General features: G+C 39.3%; 1 protein-coding gene across 3 annotated transcripts in view; it reads left to right on the top strand.

The window, feature by feature from the left end:
* IGF2BP3 (insulin like growth factor 2 mRNA binding protein 3) overlaps positions 1-19,814 on the top strand; it is a 151,701-nt gene that overhangs the window by 110,813 nt on the left and 21,074 nt on the right. For 2 of the 3 annotated variants that reach the window (XM_021689679.1, XM_021689680.1), the window contains exons 6-10: positions 5,967-6,248; positions 10,490-10,624; positions 12,115-12,237; positions 14,555-14,690; positions 16,239-16,364. In XM_021689679.1, the coding sequence (XP_021545354.1) occupies positions 5,967-6,248; positions 10,490-10,624; positions 12,115-12,237; positions 14,555-14,690; positions 16,239-16,364 (802 nt within the window). The remainder of the gene's footprint in view (positions 1-5,966; positions 6,249-10,489; positions 10,625-12,114; positions 12,238-14,554; positions 14,691-16,238; positions 16,365-19,814) is intronic. The other variant, XM_021689681.1, reaches the window with a different exon arrangement.

Below are 19,814 nucleotides of genomic sequence, written 5' to 3'. Positions count from 1 at the left end.
TATTCCAGAGTCCAGTTATTCCAGAGTCCAGTTATTCCAGAGTCCAGTTATTCCAGAGTCCAGTTATTCCAGAGTCCAGTTCCATGGAATGGGCTCTGTGCCACCACTTTTCTCACTGTGACTCTGGCCAGATGAATCTAATTTAGTTCACCCCCATCTTGTAAAATGGGAGTAATTATAGTCCTTAGCTCATGAAACTGTTCAGAGAAACTCACATAATGCCTCCAAAACACTTGTGATAATACCTAAAAGGTAGTAAGAGCTCTAAAGGTAGCAGCTATTACGCATTTTCCTAACATTTTTCATTACTGCTGCTAATACCCTATTATTTATTATATAGTATACTTCATTTCAGATAATGACTGGCCACCAATACTCAGGAGATCAGGTCCTGGTTTAAAAACATTTGTGGCTGCCTCTTTGTTACTTACAGATCTATGAATGCCACTTTTAAGAAGATTCTTCACTAAGGCTGTCTCTAGAATTTAACATGGAAATTCCTGCCACCTTCTGGCTAAGAAAAATCAAAGGTTAATAATGCATACATTGCTAGGAAATACATAAATTAGTTTTAATCGTAAGTCTTGAATTACTAATTTGTTAAAATAATAAAATGGGTAACAATGATGAAAACTTTAAAAAAATCATTAAAAACAGAAGTCCGTATTTCAGTATTTCTTGTGTCTCGGAGCAAGAGAGGCTTGGGTCTCTGGATTCCCTGTTTCCTCTGTTCTCTGGGGACACTTAGATGACGCAAAGACACATATTACTCATTGGAAGGTTTGTCATGTGTGACAGAAATAACCCTTCAGAATTTGTAGGCATTTCTGTAGTTCTTATACTTCCTTTTCTTTAGGGTTCTTACTTCTGATGTTGATGTTTTTATTACGGAATAGGAATACAGTCTATTTATAGTTTGAAGCTAGCATTGCAGATGCTTTTACATCCATTTGAAGAAGTGTTTGAAACAATGTGACTGATGGCTAAAGGGGAGGAAATTGACCCCTAAACTTTGACAATTATGTAAATAGAAGATTTATTCTGGAAAAAGAAATGACTGATAAAGCAGTAAAATGGTGGGATTTCTTGCCATTTTGCCATTTAAGATAATTTATATTTGCCATCAAGTTTGGTAGACATTGTCCCATGTCATAACTTAAAAAGTGACAAAAGATAATTTTGTGGAGTTTTGCAGATTGTCTTGCCACTAACGTATTTATACTGTTTGTAATCTGTGTAATATTTTGTTCCTACCACAGTCTCTATGTATCCAGCCCTCTACTGTGTTTCTAGGTTGTTGGAGGTTTCTTTTTTGCTTTTAGAACCAATTTAGTAATAAATTCCTTTGTAGGTAAATATTTGGGCTTTGTCCATAATAGTTGCCTTAAGTTGCATCCCTGCAATGGTATATTACCGGATGTTTACTAATTATGGCAGAATTGTATGTCTCAACCTCTTTTTTTTTTTTTTTTTAACCTCTTATTCTTCCTACAAGGAGAAAACAGAATGGTTTGACTTTTCAATAATGGCTAAACCTCATTTTGTTCAGAACTATGTGATACACACTAGTGAGGTCTGGAGTTTTAGAGTTTAAAGGGACTATAAATCTAATCTTTTAGTTTTGTCAGTGAGGAGGCTAATGCCAAACAAGAAAACGACCTTTCCAAGGTTACTTGGCTACTTATTGTTCAAGGTGATTAGAATTCTGGTCCTTGGTCCATCTTCTTTTGTACTACTCAGAACTGTATGTGTTTACTCTTGGATAAGTTTAACTTCTCTGGGCCTCAGTTCTTTACCTCCCTCTTCCTCATCCTTGAGTTAAACTACTAATTCTCTGTCTAAAGGCCCTTTCAGCTCTACACTGTGACTTAAGCTGATAAACTTATCAATGTGATTAAGTGCTACCCCTAGCAAAACTACTTGCCTCCTTCTGAATGACTCTTAAAATCGCATCAGAGCAGAGTCTTGTAATGATGCGAAACAGGATCCTGAGGTTGTGCTTGCTTGATAAACATCCTTGAGTTCCATTGAACTGAAACACATGTGTTTTGAGTAATTATGATAATTGTTTATCATACATCTTGCATTTACAGTAGGTTTGGTGAAAATATTATAATGTTGGCCTCATAAACTCAGCAGACCACCTGATGACATAACTGAATTTTAAACTTTGGGCATAAAAAGGCTACAGTAATTGACCTAAAATTTAAAAAACTTACAATCTCCAATTGTGAGGAAGCCTTTGTTTGCAGTGAGGTTACTCCTGTACCTTTTCATCTATATCCAAGTTTGGAGCACTGTGGTTTGAGGGCTCCAGAACTCTTAGTTGGCAGTTAGACAGTGGGATACACAGAGTATGTGCTGAATGCTCTCTGACAGGAACAGTCTGAGTTTGGAGCATTGAGGACCCAGGCTATGCACTGGGTACTGAAGCACCATGCTATCTGACCTTTCTTCCCCGCTCACAAATCTTTTTTTTTTTTTTTTTTTAAAGCAAAGCAATGAAGTTTGGAAGTGAGTTTATGCAAAGTTGAGAGAGCTGTTTCTTGGGGACATGTGTGACTTTATTTAGATAGCCTCAGAATACTTAGAAGCGGCTGGTGATTTACATGTCTGTTTATCCCCATGGAGGAGAAGGTCTCTGTCTGTCTGTGATGGTCCTTTCTCTCAAGAAAGAAGTTACTTACCTTTTTTTTGGTAACATTACTGACTTATCTCCACAAATTTTACTACTTTTCTTCTGAAGTTAGCAATATTCAATTTATAGTGGGAAAGGATATTATAGCAAACTATATTGCCTTTGTGCCCACAGATATAGTTGATTCCTTCATTATTGCATTCCTTATTTTTATTTCCTTCTTATTTTTAAAAGATTTATTTATTTGAGAAGGAGCGTGCAGGCGCGTGTGCGCATGAGTTAGGGGGAAGGGGCAGAGGGAGAGAGAGAGGGAGAGAAGCAGACTCCCTACTGAGCAAAGAGCCCGACACGGAATGCACAACTGATCTCACAACCCTGAGATCATGACCTGAGCCAAAATCAAGAGTTGGATGCTTATTAACTGACTAAGCCACCCAGGCACCCCTTTCCGTATGCTTTTGAAAGAACCGTCAGTGATCTGTTTCATCATGGCCTTTGAAAAAGTTAAAAGTTGCTTTGAATGAATATCTAATTGGTTGAAACTTGTGTGCAATTCCAGCTTTCTATAATAAGTATACCTCATAAATGTTAACAAAATTTCTCAGCTGTTGTCATCTTTGAGAAATAACCAAAATATTTTTTGGCCCTTAATCCACATTTTCCTTAAGGAAAAAGAGGAGAAGGAGAAAGGAACAATGTGTTAACCTAAGGTTCTGTTATCAGAGCATTGATAAAAGTTGGTGCTGTGTGTGCTCCTATCACCCTGTGAAACTTAAGAAAAGAATGCCGTCTGGGACTCCTGGGTGGCTCAGTCAGTTAAGCGTCTGCCTTTGGCTCAGGTCATGATCTCAGGGTCCTGGGATCGAGCTCCCACATTGGGCTCCCTGCTCAGTGGGGAGCCTGCTTCTCCCTCTGCCCCTCCCCCTTGCTCCTCCCTGCTCATCCTCTTTCTCTGTCAAATAAATAATAAATAAAATCTTTAAAAGAAAGAAAGAAAGAAAAGAACGTCCTCTGAAATAGAAATCGCTGAGAAATATCCTAAGATATATTGTATTTGGGGCGGGGGGGGAAGCAAGACTGGAAACATTTATAATAAGATCTCAATTATGCTTTTATTTTTTAAGGTATCTTGAAGCAATTTTTAATTAAAAAATGACTGAACTATTATTGATAATTGAGAAGCCACACACTTTGTTTTCTATGTTTGTGTTCAAATGTATACATGTGTATTTGTGGGTATAATTTATAATTTTTCTTATTTACCAGTTTTATTGAGAAATAATTGACAAAACACTGTAAGTTTAAAGGGTACATCATGATTTGACTTACATATATGATGAAATGATTACCAAGGTAAACTAGTTAACATTGGTCATCTCATAGATTAAAAAAAAAGAGAAACAATTTTTCTTCCTGATGAGAATGTTCAGAATCTTCTCTCTTAATAACTGTCAGATACACCAAACAGCAGAGTTAACTGTTAATATGTTGTATATTATATCCATAGTACTTAAAACTGAAATTTTGTACCTCTTAAAAAGTTTTTTAAAATTTGAGTATAGTTGACACAATGTTACATTAGTTTCAGGTTCAATGATGCTTTTAAACAGGGTACTGAACACATACACACGTGTAAATGTATGGAAAGTACTGGTCTGTTTGCAGACATTTTCACAGTTAACAGTGATTTTGGGAAGGGTCTTGGGTTGATGATGGGGACAGAGAAATTTCTTGTTACTTGTATATTTCTCCTTGACGAGGATGTCTTGTAATCTGAGTTCATTCTGTGCTCTAGGCACGTAGGACAGTGATGCAGGAGAGGATTCAAGTAAGAAGAGAGGGTAGAATTAGGGGTCCTGAGAACATCACGCCCTGTCTACTTGCCTAGGCCTGTCTGCCAATTGCATGCTTATGGTGCCCTTTTTGGTGTTAGAACTACCTCTTTTTTTCCCTTTGCGTCCAAGTCAGAAACTGAATCTGCAAATAGGGAAAACAGTATGTGAACAAGAAATGACCACTCTGAGCAACTGGAGAGAAACTACTTCATGCCTGTTTTTCGTTCCCTGCCTGAGCTGATCTCAGTGCCCATTGGAACAGAATCTGAGCAAAGACTTTGTATAACCCTAGAGAAAAAGGATGGGGCCTTTATATGTTTTTAATTTTGTTGTGTGCTGGGGAGTGTATATTCTTAGGAGTGTTTATGTGTGCTTTTGAAATCTTGGCCATATCTTCTCTATCAATTTTTTGAGTTATCCACTTATAAAATATGTAGGTAATATAGAACACAATAATGTAGATGAATGTTAGAAACATAAGTAGAAGATGCCAGGCATGATAGTACCTAACGTATACTCATATACAATTATTAATACAGAAGTTTGAAATAGGCAAAATTAATCTATTATGTAAAAAAAAAAAAAGAAATCTAGAGGAGGGGTAATTACTGAAAAGAGGTCCTGGTGGGGCTTCTGGGGCATTGGTATGTCCTAGTTCTGGATCTGTATATGCATGTTCACCTTAAGAAAATTAATTGAGGTGTATGCTAAAGATTGGGTACTTTTCCATAGTAAGGTTTAAAATGATGAAAAAAGTAGAGCTCCTTTCCAAATACAGAGATGGGTGGATAAATGGATGCACGGATGGATGGATAGATAAAGCAGAAAATAGCTTCATTTGCTCTTTTTGGTTCACCAGCACCCCTGTCTCTCTGCTCCACATCAGATCATAAACTCCACAAGGTCAGGGACTGCTATTTTCTCAGGGACTTGCTCATAATAGGCACTGAGAATTTATTGACTGATTGATTATCTTGAGTATTAACTTCTGTGAATCTCCTGTGAGTGGTTTAGGGATACTTGTCCTTAAATTCTTAAAATGTTTTAATATTTATTATTTCTTAAGAGGGTGAAGTGAGGGAGGTACATATTTGTAATGTCTTTTCCATTCTGATTTGGAAAAACAAGACAAGACAAAGACTGCCCACTCACTTCTCTTGCTGTTTGGGTACTCATAAGCTGTTCCTAACCTCACAGATAGTAACATTTTGTCAAACTCTTTTGATTAAGCTTTTTTATTTTCTACTTTTCATTGGTAGGTGGTAAATATGTTCTCTTTGGAAGCTTGGTCTTTTCCGTGCGTGTGTGTGTGTGTGTGTGTGTGTGTGTTTGGGGGTTGGGTTACATGTGTTAGGGGTTTCCTACTTGTTCAGTGGCTTTATTCAGAAGTTTCAGAGGTAGTAATCCTGAGTGGAAGAGATGGGTATTGCTTTGCTGAAAGGTTTCTAGAGCTCGATTTCTCTTCCTATACTCTGCTCTTTGTCACCTTCCAGAGCATTAGACAAACTGAATGGATTCCAGTTGGAGAGCTTCACGTTGAAAGTGGCCTACATCCCTGATGAAACTGCTGCCCAGCAGAACCCCTTGCAGCAGCCCCGAGGTCGCCGTGGGTTTGGGCAGAGGGGCTCATCGAGGCAGGGGTCTCCAGGATCAGTCTCCAAGCAGAAACCGTGTGACTTGCCTCTACGCCTACTGGTCCCCACCCAGTTTGTTGGAGCCATAATAGGAAAAGAAGGTGCCACCATTCGGAACATTACCAAACAGACTCAGTCTAAGTGAGTATTAGTGAGGCTGCAGTGGGTATTAATATTTTTCCCTTTGAATCTTAACAGAGTAAGTTGTTCTGGTACTTGGTGTCCTTCTGAGTGTGCTGTGATCCTTCCTTGCACAGTACTTGGGAATCTGGAAAACCCTTGTGATTTGATATCTTAGTGTTCATTTTATATAAATCTGAGGCTTAAGCTTAATCGCAAAGAGAACTTCAAATTTGCACACATGAGTGGGAAACGATCCCTAATCCACTCTGATGGGGGAGGCACTGATGAACAAAAGGGCCACTTCTTGGTTGTTTTCTGCTCTCCTATCCACACCACCATCCCCAGGGATACCTCCCTTCAGTGTTTTTAGGAAGTAATTTTCTGGGGTCCAGTACAGAGATGGTTTTCAGTCTTGCTTTATTTCGGTAAAAAATCATCCAGCTTATGTTCCAAACTTACCCTGTGATTAAGCCATGTAGTTAGATTGACTTTTTCTTTTTTAAGGATGTTTGATAGTTTTAATATGAAAATTTTAAGGGAATGGAAGACTCTTCATTAAACATTGGAGCTAGCTTTGCAGGAGTAGAAAGCAGGAGCTATAAACAGACAGTAGCCCCAGTGCTGACACATTGTCTGGTATGTAGAAGGCTCTCATATTTGTCAAATGAATGAAATGACTGGAGTAAATTATGCTCAATGCCCTTAAAATATGTCTAAGATACTCTATCAATTTAAAAGCTTCAATGAATTATATATTAGTTGTTCTGCTTTATTAACCATCCTTTTAGGCTGTATGTGGAGATTTTGACCCAAAGAAGCTTAACAATGAACTGTCTTCACCCCTGTTCTGTGAAGTGCACTAGGCACGTCTCTGGGACAGCATATTCCGTATTTCCCGAAGAATAGTGAGTGCACTGGGGAGAAGTGGCCGTGTCATTGTATGCAAAAGAGTATGGAAATGGGCTTGGCCCAGCTACAAAGATGAGAGTGGTTTATTTTGCTTTTTAAATTTAGTAAGGAAAATTATTTCATTTTATGTGGTCCAAGCAATTAAGCAGTCTTTTTCTGAACGTACAACTATGGTGCTGTGTATATCTTGCTTATGTATGTTTGTTCCAATAGGCTTAAGAGGATATCCATATTTATCATAGGGACCATGCCTGTGTTGAACTAGCTGACTCATTTCTCATGCAGAACCAAAATGAACTGTGCTTAGTGGTGTTGCATGCCCACTCTACCTGCAGAGTGATGTCTGATCCTGCCTTCCCCAGCCGTTCCCTGCTTTGAAGCAGGAGATGTTGGATATGGATTATTTTGTGCTAAATCAATGGTCTTTGACTTCATGTAGGGAGTGGGGAAGACAGTTAAACCATAGTTGGGATCCTTTTTAATCTTAAATTTGCCTGGTTTTAATATTAAAATTCAAGGGCTCCTTGCTTTTCTTGATCCACTGTTACCTGCAGAAACTAATTATTAAATGGTTTCCCTCCCTTGTCGTGTGGCAGATTAGAGTTTTCCTTTTAAAGCTACTCATTTCCTTGTCAGAGGAAAGGGCTTCTATGATTTAAATTGAACTGTTTGTTTTATTTAAGGCAGGAAGATGGAGGATGGAGAAGGAAGGGAAGCAATTTTTGTTATATCCGATGATTCATTTGCAGAGTTCTGCCAGTGGATTTAATTAACTCTTGCCGTTGAAACTAGTCATTATTAGATCCTCTGTTTCTGGAATGGTCTCAGAGGGCTACCCTGATCTGTAAAGCAATATTCCTTCTCTCAGAGGATCAGAGTTTTGTAATCCTTAACAGGGTGAATGGGTGGAAATAAACTAGAAGGAGGGAGATTAACATGTTACCTATTAGAAGATAAGCAATAATTTACAGTGATGGGGGATTGAAACAGTGGTTGGAAAGATGGTTCCTGAGATTGGGACTGTTACCTAAGGCACTTCTAATTATTTCTAAATGTCACTTATTTGTTTCATTTTTATATTGCCTTTTTCTTTTTTTCTAAGAGTTTGGAAATTTATTTATTTTATTTTTTTTAAAGATTTTATTTATTTATTTGACAGAGAGAGATAGCGAGAGCAGGAACACAAGCAGGGGGAGTGGGAGAGGGAGAAGCAGGCTTCCCGCCGAGCAGGGAGCCCGATGCGGGGCTCGATCCCAGGACCCTGGGATCATGACCTGAGCCGAAGGCAGCCGCTTAACGACTGAGCCACCCAGGCGCCCCTGGAAATTTTTTTAAATTGAAGTGTAATTACCATACAGTGTTACATTATTTTCAGGTATACAATATAATGATTCAACAATTGTATACATACTCAGTGCTTACCATGTTAAGTGCGCCCTTTATCTCATCCATCCCCCCACCTATTCATTGCCCTTATTTTTAGGTCTAGGTTTTAATTATGAGATAAATCTTCAGTTTTCAAACATTTAAGAAAATGAAATCCAAACCTTGACTTTATTGGTGTGATGAAGTGGTCATTCTTTTTGTTTTTTAAACCAAGTACATTTTATTTCATTTTTATTTATTTCTTTTAGAGAGAGAGGAGGGGAAGGGGCCGAGGGAGAGGGAGAAAGAGAATCTCAGTCAAACTCCCCACTGAGCACAGAGCCTGACGGAGCCTGACATGGGGCTTGATCTCAGGACTCTGAGATCATGAACTGAGACGAAATCAAAGAGTCAGACGCTTAACCGACTGAGCCAGCCAGGTGACCATGAAGTGGTCATTCTTACTGGCCAGGAGTTCTGTAGGTTTTCTAGTGTTTGGGTGGCTAGAGGGACTCACCAGTACTTGATTTTCCCCAGACACACTTTTCCAGATAGTTGATTTTCTTTCTTGTACTTTTTAAACAACAGAAGACTTATTTTGTATTTAATTCAAAATATACAGCATGCAAATTTTTTTAAAGAGGGGATTACCTTTTATCTTATTCCTGGAGGTAGCCATTGTTAAGGTGCGAATGTAATTTTATAGGACATGTTCCTTGTACCTACTAACGTGTAGCTTTAAGAGAGAAATCCTATCATGATATGTATTGTGTTGTTTTTCACATACTATGTTGGTACCTGTAACTTGACATGTTTTTACACTGCTAGATGACATGTCACTTAAACACCTCTTCCTGATGAGCATTTTAAAGATAATTCCAATTTTCCTTCTGTGTAAGTAGTGCCACAGTGAACATTCTTGGGCCAGTGGTTTTTAAGCAGTGGTGATCTTTCCCCCTAGCAGACATTTGGTCATGTCTGGTGTGGTTGTCACAACTGGATGAGGGGAGTGCTACTGTCATCGAGTGGGTAGAGGCCAGGGATACTGCTGAACATCCTACAGTGCACAGGACAACTCCCCCCAACAAAGGATGCATCTGGCTCAAAATGTCAATAATGCTGAGGGTGAGAAATACCACTTTAGGCCCACATATGAGACTATATCTGTAGGAGGTGTTACAAAAAGTAGAATTCTTGGGTCAAGAGATGATAAGCATTTTTGCTTTGACAGGTCCTACCAATTTGTTCTACACTCACACCACAGTGTGTGTGCCCACTTACATCCTCTTGCCAACACTTAATTTTATCTAAACTATTTGAAGATCTGGAACCCAGTGACATCTTGTTTTGATTGACACGTATGTGATTACTAGGGAGGTTGAACATCATTTTGTGTTCATTAGCCATCTGGTTTTCTTTGAAGTAGAATTGCCATCTTCTGGGGTTCCATTGCTATCACTCTCTAGTTTGTGGACTTTCCTCTATCAAGGAGGCAAAATGTGGAAAGAGCCTTGCAAGAAGAAACAGATGAGTGAAGTCTCATACGATGGATAGTGGATATTCTGCGTGGCATAAGGAATTCACCGTGACTTGTGGGATTCCAACCCTGGCCCTCTTGGCTTGCTTTCCAGCTCCTATTTGCCTTAGAGCAGAAGAAAGCCTTTTGTCTGAACCAAGCCTCTCTGACGTGAGATGTTTATTCTATGACACCAAAATGAAAAATTAGGCACATACAGCTTGGGAGAAAGAAAAGATGTGCCTACTTGAGAAAGAGGGATGGAGGGTGGTGGATGTTCCTGGAATTCAAATTTGTCTTTAAGGCATCAAAGTTGACAGCTTATCAAGAGTTTATACTCTTGAGGGAAGTGAGTCATCCACTCTTTGCCTTGAAGTCCTATGACTTTGAAGGTGGTACTTACAGACTCTGTAATTGTGAATATGTGCTTACAGCTCTCCTTTTCTTCTTCCCTTGCGCTCACCATAAGAATTGATGTCCATCGTAAAGAGAATGCGGGTGCTGCTGAGAAGTCAATTACTATCCTCTCTACCCCTGAAGGTACCTCTGCGGCTTGTAAGTCTATTCTGGAGATTATGCATAAGGAAGCTCAAGATATAAAATTGTGAGTAAAGAGGATTAAACTGTGAAGAGGTTGATGTTCATACTGTTTGATTTTGGAATTCTAAGACACTGTTCTTAGGAATTGCCAACAACACAGGGAAATGCTGTCCTGAAGAGCTACAGTGGTTGGCACTATTGATTTGGTTGGAAAGCATAAGTCTTTAAAAGATCTTATTTTCAGTCATGTTTGGATATGGGGTGACTGGTATGAATGGGGACAGTCTAGCTGTAGAAGAAGGCACTTAGGGAATAGGAAGCCCACCTAAGGACCAAAAAGTATCAAGTGGATTTACCCAAAATGTGCCTCAAATCCTGACTCCTTTACTCTGAACTCATTGGAGCTCTTGTTCTTGTTGTCTGCCCAGCCCTACCCTGCAGCAGCAGGGAGGATAGGAGCCGAGAAATCCCTAATCCTGTGCTAAGGCAAACTGGAGATTTATTTGGGTGTTCCAGGTTGAAACTCTAAATGCCTATCCCATAGGAACTTTGAGTGGAGTTTGGGTTCCATGCCACTTGAGTGTACAGCACAGTGTTACCCTAAAAGGAGAGTCCAGAATAAGGTACTGGAGTTAGCCTGGGGACCTAATCAACAGCACTTAATTTGTGGGGACCTTTAACATGTATTAAATATATTTTAGTTATAAGGTGTTATATGTTTGCTATAAGATTATAATTCTTTTTCAAAATAGAGAAAAATTTTAAAAAGCTCACCATCCAGATAATACCAGTGATATTTTCAAACAGTGATAGGTATCAGTTGGAAATTCAAAAAGGTACTCAATGAAAAGTGAAAGCCCCCTTTCCCGTTCTTACACTCTTCCCCTAAAGAGTAATCACTGTTGAGTTTCTTCTGGTTCCTTCTATAAATTATGCATGTATCTCTAGGTATGCATTTTAAAATTTATAGCAAAATCATATTGTTTTGGATTTATACATTGTGTTCTGGTATTGGGGATTTAGGGATATGGATTTGAGTAAGAGGTGTTTTCAGTGAGCTAGGAGAATCTGTCCTTGGAAGATATTCCCTAAGATGCATAAAAGAAAATAGTTTTAAAAATTAACTTCAAATACGGAGCGCCTGGATGGCTCAGTTGTTAAGCGTCTGCCTTCGGCTTGGGTCATGATCCCAAGGGTCCTGGGATTGAGCCTTGCATCGGGCTCCCTGCTCTGCAGGAAGCCTGCTTCTCCCTCTCCCACTCCCCCTGCTTGTGTTCCCTCTCTAGCTGTCTCTCTCTCTCCGTGTCAAATAAATAAATAAAATCTTTTTTAAAAAAAATTAACTTCAAATACTTCTGGTGTTTTTTTTTTTTTTTTGTGCCCCCTCTGTTCATGCATTGCTAGAATGTAGGTCAGCAGACTTTAAACTCTGCCTGGCATTATGCTTCCTATATGGTAGGTGGAAGTAAATGTTTAATGAGTGGATATTGTCTTTTTACCTAGGAGAAGGTTTACTTATCCTGATTTTATGACCTTTTTCTTTTTTACTTACAGCACAGAAGAGATTCCCTTGAAGATATTAGCCCATAATAACTTTGTAGGCCGTCTTATTGGTAAGGAGGGAAGAAACCTTAAAAAAATTGAGCAAGACACTGACACTAAAATCACGATATCTCCGTAAGTGCTGCCTTGCTTTGAGTTAGAAAATTCTCAAGCACTTTTGTTGAGTTGTAGGTTATATATTAAGCAGAGCTTCTCCCATCTTAGAGGTGTTTGAGCTGGCCTGTACCACCATATTTACGTTTTGTTTCTCCAACTTAATCTACTGTTGGTGTCTAACCCATATTGAAAGCATTATCTGTTCCTACTAAAGACGTAGAAAGCACTAAATACTTTGTATTCATATTTTCTAGCTGAAGTCTTAGGTTTTCTGATATATACTCCTAAAGTGGAAATATATAACCCAGTTTATTATCCATTGCTGTGTAATGAATTATCCCAACATTTGACAGCTTGAGATAATAGTAAATAGGTATTGCTCACCTAATTTCTGTGGGTCAGGAATTCAGGAGCAGCCTAAGTGGGTGGTACTGGCTTGGGGTCTCTTGATGTTGCTGACAAGTCCATGCTGGCTGTTGGTGTGAGGCCTCTGCACAGGGTTCGTTGGGTATCTTTAAGAACTGGTAGTTGTCGGGGCGCCTGGGTGGCTCAGTCATTGGGCGTCTGCCTTCGGCTCAGGTCATGATCCCAGGGTCCTGGGATCAAGCCCCGCATCGGGCTCCCCGCTTGGTGGGAAGCCTGCTTCTCCCTCTCCTACCCTCCCTGCTTGTGTTCCCTCTCTCACTGGGTCTCTCTCAAATAAATAAAATCTTTAAAAAAAAAAAAAAAAAGAACTGGTAGTTGTCTTCCCCCAGAGTGGATTATCCAAGAAAGCGCAAGATGAAAGTGGCAGCGTTTTTTTATAACACAGCCTCTGAAATCACACACTATCAGTTTTCTAAAATGATTTACACAAGTCAGCTGTACTCAGTGGGGGAGAGGACTACACCCACTGGAGAGTAGGTCATCTTGGAAGCTGGCTGCCATACCTTGGGTCCATGAATGCTCTGAAATTATATGGAAAGGTCTCTCTTTCTGAGAGTAACTATTCTTAGTTTATGCAGAGTACCCAAAAAAGATGAGGTGAGAAGAGAGTGATAAACTGAGGAAGAATGGTAAAGAGAGATAGGCAGCATGTTCATGTAGCAAGGAGTTTTCAAAGAAGGGAGAGGTAAGAATTTGGAAGGTCCTGCTTGTTGTAAAGGAAAAAACCCCACATAATAAATGATCCTACCCGGTCTTGAATTTTACATCCAGAAAGGGGAGGGTTTTAAGAGAAAAAAATCTTAAAAGCTATTCTAAAGCAGCTATTTAAAAACAAACAAACAAACAAAACCCCTGTAATATAATAGGCTTAGGGGAGAGGTGGGTTGAGACCAGAGATGAAAAACAAACTTTTTTAGTCTGCGAAATAGTCTTCATTGTGTAGATGTTTACCTTTTTAGCAAATTAGAGAAAAAGTTAAGGAATACTAACCCATTCATCTGGCTCAAGTTTAGCTTATGACATTCTGCTAAGTAGTGAAAATGAGAATTTTAACTACGGTTATGAAGGAGAGCTACACCAATTTTCTGTAACCTTTCAATCTGTGTACTTATTTTCCATGGCTAAGATTGTCTCCCATTGCTTGTCTCAAGGCTGTTGACTGGCTCAGGCTCAGGCCTCTCAGATGTCATCTGAGTGGATTTTGAAGCTTCAGCGGGACCTAGGTCAAGCAGGGAGTTGCTGAATATTGCTGATGTCTTTTAACTTTTCAGTGGTCTTAATGATCATCAAGGGGTCATTTTTTTTTTTTTTAGTCAAGACAGATTGATTTATGTTATTTTCTCCAGCTTACTTTGATCTAAACTCTAAAATTATTGGCCAAAAGGAAGTTTGGACACATGAATTCTGGTTTGCTTTTTGGGAATATTTCCATGCTTATTTCTTGCGTGATGGCCCAGAAGATGCAATTGCGTGAGAATGCCAATTAGTTTAGAATTGGTCAGTGTAGACTAGGAACATCTTTATTAAAGGTTATGTACGTCTGGTTCTTGGTTTCCACTAAAACTGTACATCCCTCTGATCATTTTCTTTGTTTCACTATTGTGAAAAATGTTCACCTTAAGTGGGCAAGAAGTACACTGTGTTTCAAACATGGACTTCATTGAACTGTGTACACCCAGTAATTTTTACTGAGAAGGTAGGAGGGGGGAGGTATTTTCTTCTGCAGCTTTACAGTTCTTGGATTCATGTCTTCGGGGGGTTTACCCATTGTTCATGTCTGACCACCCATTTTTGCATGTCGCCAGCCACCACAGTTGGGTTTTAGTTGCCATCTGTGGCTGAACTGTAATTAACTGTCTTCCTCCTGTAATTTCCATTCTTTTTCTTTCTCCCCTTTTTCATTCTGCAGATTGCAGGAATTGACGCTGTATAATCCAGAGCGCACCATTACAGTCAAAGGCAACGTTGAAACATGTGCCAAAGCTGAGGAAGAGATAATGAAGAAAATCAGGGAGTCTTATGAAAATGATATTGCTTCTATGAATGTTAGTTTTAATATGGAGGACATGCCTTTATTTTGATGAACAGTTAAAAGATGCTTTCAGTTACATAAGTATTGATGTCTTTAATGGTGCCAGCATTAGATGGAGTCTCTAGTTGATTTTTAGCACTGTAGTGAGTGTGCCCTGGGATAGTTGGGAAGAAGGCTTTGACATTAGGCTTGGCTCTCTGTGATTTTAGCAAATTATTTAGTCTTTGAGACTTGGCTTCCTTACCTGTTACATAAGGCTAATACCTACCTAAAAAGGTTTCTATCTTCCACACAATGTTAATTTGAAGATTAGTATAGTAGGAACGTGGGCTTAAGAGGTAGGTATTTGAACTGAGTTTGAATCCCAGCTCAATCACTTATTAGCTGCAGTTCTGTTCTCTTGTTTGGTCCCCAAGCATTGGTTTCCTCATCTGTAAAATGGGGCTACTGTGCTTACACTGATTCCATGATTAGGACTGGGATTACAGTAGATAGTGTGCATATAAAAGCAACTGTAAAGAATTCAAACTTAAAACTTAATTGGTCAGTCATAAACCTTGGAGACAAAATAATTGAAAATGACAATAATTTGTCTAGCACAGTGAAGGCAATTGAAGTGAATGGCTGACATTCCTTAATGGATGGAATGATGCAAAAAATGTAACATTTCTTCAAAAGTCCATTTTGAATTTTCAAGTAAATGATTGAAAAACACACTCCTCAGTAGGGCCCTACACCTAAAAGAAGGGAAATAGAGAAATGATAGTACCTTTTGGGAGAAGAGCCTAGAAGACTGCTGATTGTTTTAGCCCACATGACTGGCTTCCTGGCCTACCTTCCCATCATCACTGCTCATCTGATGTTTCAGTGTCCCTTGAGAGCAAATCCAACTCCGTATACCTTTTAAAGAGCTTCTCAAGTATGCTCACGTCTCAACTCTGTCATCTCCACCTCACTTCCTCAATCTTTATAAAATTCAACCAAAACAAAATCCCCTTTCTGGCTCCTGGATCTACTCTAAAGATAGGTTTAATTGCCATAGTTACATGGGCTGGGACCTGATTTCCACAGATCTTGACTTTGTTTTAGGCCTTTAGACCCATGGCTGCCAAATTTTATCCAAGGACTAAAGATCTCTTAATAGCTTGTTCTGTATATCTGGTTTGCTTTTCAGTGCACAAATCCTGTTTGCTTACTTCTTCATCTAATGCGTGTTTTCAGCTGGTGTTCACTTTGTGCTCATAGCATGCAGAGTACATATTTGTTCAAGCACTCTGAGCTGACCATTAAGGAAAGGAAGAGGGTGTGTTTCCTGATTTAAGAAAGGTAGTGTAGCTTCGCATTAAGGAGGGGGCAAACGAGCACACGGATTTTAAAATATCAAGAAATATGAACAGATAGATACTCAAGTATAATTAATGGAACATCTGCTTCGTTCTAAAATTTGAGTCATAAAATGATTTTTTTCTTCACTAGACAAGAGGTCACAATCTGAATATTGTCATTTATAAATACACTTGATTTTTTAATTGTAAAATGAGAGACCTTTTTACTATTGCAGCTTCAAGCACATTTAATTCCTGGATTAAATCTGAATGCCTTGGGTCTGTTCCCACCCACTTCAGGGATGCCACCTCCCACCTCAGGGCCCCCTTCAGCTATGACTCCTCCTTACCCACAGTTTGAGGTAAGATAATGTACCTTGGCTTTTTGTGTGGTTGAGTGGGATGCAGTCAGAGGGCCACAGTCACACTTTGTTGCCCTCAAGCCATGTGACATTAAATGCTCATTGGGGCAAATTCTAATGTAAAACCTGGTTCCCATATGATCTATCAGTCGAGAGCGAGCACATGCTTTCAAGTTCATGTCAGTGGAACCTTTTTTCCTACCCCTTCGTAGAGTGGACATGTGAATTATCCTTTTGAAGTTTTGGGGTGGTAGGGTTGTCAACATTGGTTTTTAAATACCAAAAGAAATGTTTGAGACTTGGGGTGGGGGGGAGAAGCTATTTCTAAAAATTGAAGGACAGGACTTTTTTGTTTTAATTTTATTTTACTTTATTATGTTATGTTAGTCACCATACAATATATCCTACTTTTTGATGTAGTGATCCACGATTCACTGTTTGTGTATAACACCCAGTGCTCCATGCAGTACATGCCCTCCTTAATGCCCATCACTGGGCTCACCCATCCCCCCACGCCCCTCCCCTCTAACACCCTCCGTTTGTTTCTCAGAGTCCATAGTCTCTCATGGTTCGTCTCCCCCTCCGGTTCCCCCCCCCTTCATTTTTCCCTTCCTTCTCCTAATGTCCTCCATGAGGAAAGGACTTTTAAAAGGCTTCCTTCAAAAAAAAAAAATTAAAAAATAAAAGTCTTCCTTCATCTTTAACTTCACTTGGAAGTTAACTGCTTTGAAAGGTCAATAAAGGGGCGCCTGGGTGGCTCAGTCAGTGAAGCGTGTGCCTTTGGCCCAGGTCTTGATCTCAGGGTCCTGGAATCAAGCCCCGTGTTGGGCTCCCTGCTCAGCAGATAGCCTGCCCCCCCCCCCATATGCTTTCTTTGTGCATGCTCTTTTTCTCAAATAAATAAATAATTTTTTTTTAAAGGTTAATAAAGACATGTTTTCCATTTTGAGTGTGCTTTTTAAACAGTGAACTCAAGATAGTTTTGCTCACAGGTCTATTACCTATGTGTGTGCGCAACCATTAAACAGCTTTTGTTTGTTTGTAAAGAGGTAGACTGTTAAGAAAGAAACCTTATTTTTATATTTGCTTTTTAAAAAGAGCATTTTCTCTGAGGTTTCAAAAATGGGAGACCAGTGATAGTATAAAAATAATTGCAGCATAGCAGATACTTTACATAGGAATTTTTTTGGAAAGTAGTTCACAAATCTGTTGCATAATCAATGATAACTGGAGGTAGACAGTCATGTGAAATAAATTTAGCAACGTTCTAGAATCTTCCGCCATGGATTTGTTTTTACATCTCTCCCTTCCTGTTTGACTCTTCTATCCTAGATGCTTTGAGTAGTACCTCCCATACCAATTTAGGAAAATGTCCAGCTGGAATTCGTTGGGCATTCCATTATAACACTGCCTAGATTATGTGTAGAGTAAAATGCTTCTGGAATTGTATAGAGAACACAGATTGCTAAGATTGTTCATATTTTATCCCTTTATGAAGGAGAATTTCCTTGGCCTGTCCTTAACCACCAGACTGTGTTAGGTGTTCTTCACTTTTGGCCTCTTGCAGTGTTTCTGCCTTCATGATCAGCAACATTTGCATCTTCCCCTGCAACTCACCTGCCACTCCGAACATGTTTGGTCCCAGAAGCCATATAACAAAGCCCATTAAACTATGGATAGGCATCAAAATTTCAACTCCACATCAGTGTGAATAGATATATCATGCATTATCTGAAGCTTTCCAACACAGCTAAAGGGGCTGGGGTAAGGATCCCTGGGGTGAGAGCCCAACACGGGGCTTGATTCCAGGACCCTGAGATCAAGACCTGGGCTAAAGGCACACGCTTCACTGACTGAGCCACCCAGGTGCCCCTTTATTGACCTTTCAAAGCAGTTAACTTCCAAGTGAAGTTAAAGATGAAGGAAGACTTTAATTTTTTTAATTTTTTATTTTTTTGAAGGAAGCCTTTTAAAAGTCCTTTCCTTGTGGAGGACATTAGGAGAAGGAAGGGAAAAATGAAGGGGGGGAAATCGGAGGGGGAGACAAACCATGAGAGACCAGCCCAGCTCTGCCTGCGCTTTATATCGCCATAGGTCACTCTCCTTTTTCCTCTGCGTTTGTTTTCTCACCTGCGCAGTGGAGAAACTGAAATAGATGAATTATCTCTAAGGACTCTTCTCTCGAGTCAGGCATTTCTAGTGTTTACAGAAATCAAATAATATAAAAAGTTTAAGAGGAAGGTAATAGCCTAAAACAGGAATTTGAGAGAATATGGACTTTAACATCTAATATGGCTGCTAGTTTCTTTATTATAAATAGATGCATTTGTCTTATTACTGAGTTTAGGGCACATGTATCCCTGACACTTCTGTGTAAAACAGCACTGATTAAAAGTGACAAGGAGCTGATTATTTAAAGTAACTCTGTGCTGAAGAAGTTCCTATGTAAACTGCATCTCTCCTTGCTACCCTAAGCTAGCTTTCTCTTTGGGCACACCCCTTTATCTGTCTGTTCCTCACTTTCCCAATTTGTAAATTGAGGTGTCATTTAAATTCTTTTCTCTCTACTGGTTACATATCATCAGTAAAGCTTCTCATATTATAACTGGTAGCATTACAGAACATTCTGTCCTTTACACTTATGTGGCTGCTTCAGTGCAGAAATTCCTAAAGTGAATTGTTAGGTAGCTATTTTTAAGATACATAAATAATAGGAATATTATCTAGATTTATTCAGTTTTGTAATTTAGTGATACAGTTCTGTGTAATGGGTTCTTGTGTTCTAAGAAAAATTAGGATTGTTTTAAGAGAAGTGAGAGTATGTTAAAAACATTATTTCCAAAGGATTTTTTATGAATTTAAATATCTGAGGGGCGCCTGGGTGGCTCAGTCGTTAAGCGTCTGCCTTGGCTCAGGTCATGATCCCAGGATCCTGGGATGGAGCCCCGCATGGGGGGAAGCCTGCTTCTCCCTCTCCCACTCCCCCTGCTTGTGTTCCCTCTCTAGCTGTCTCTCTCTCTGTCAAATAAATAAAATATTAAAAAAAAAAATCTGAGTGACTTAAACAAGTAGAGATTTTGTTTCATTTTAAGAATGGGGGAAGAGGGTCAGTGATCTTTAGTAAAAGCGAATCAAAAGTAAATGTAAGGAAGATCCCACTGGAATAGGTGGTCTTTGCTTTTCCTGAGATTTTAAAACTAAATCAGCTAGGTGTAGAAGCAGCCAATGAGATCAGAAGATGGAGAAGCTGCCAGTAGTAATGGTAGAAACACTGCAAAGGGGAAGGAGCTCAGAACCCCTGAGGGCTGGTGGTTTCATGGGAAGGAAAAGGAAAGTCTCTTCCTAAACGGATAAAATGTGGACAGTCTTAACAATCCAAGTTCTTTGCAGAATTCAAGTGGGCATTTTATTCTACATGTATGTAGGCAGTGACATAATAGAATCCCCGAC

Source organism: Neomonachus schauinslandi, chromosome 12 (genome assembly GCF_002201575.2).
Source record: "Neomonachus schauinslandi chromosome 12, ASM220157v2, whole genome shotgun sequence".
NCBI classification, from domain to species: domain Eukaryota; kingdom Metazoa; phylum Chordata; class Mammalia; order Carnivora; family Phocidae; genus Neomonachus; species Neomonachus schauinslandi.
The sequence above is the reverse complement of the archived record's forward strand: the minus strand, read 5'-3'. Positions and strand labels throughout refer to the sequence as shown.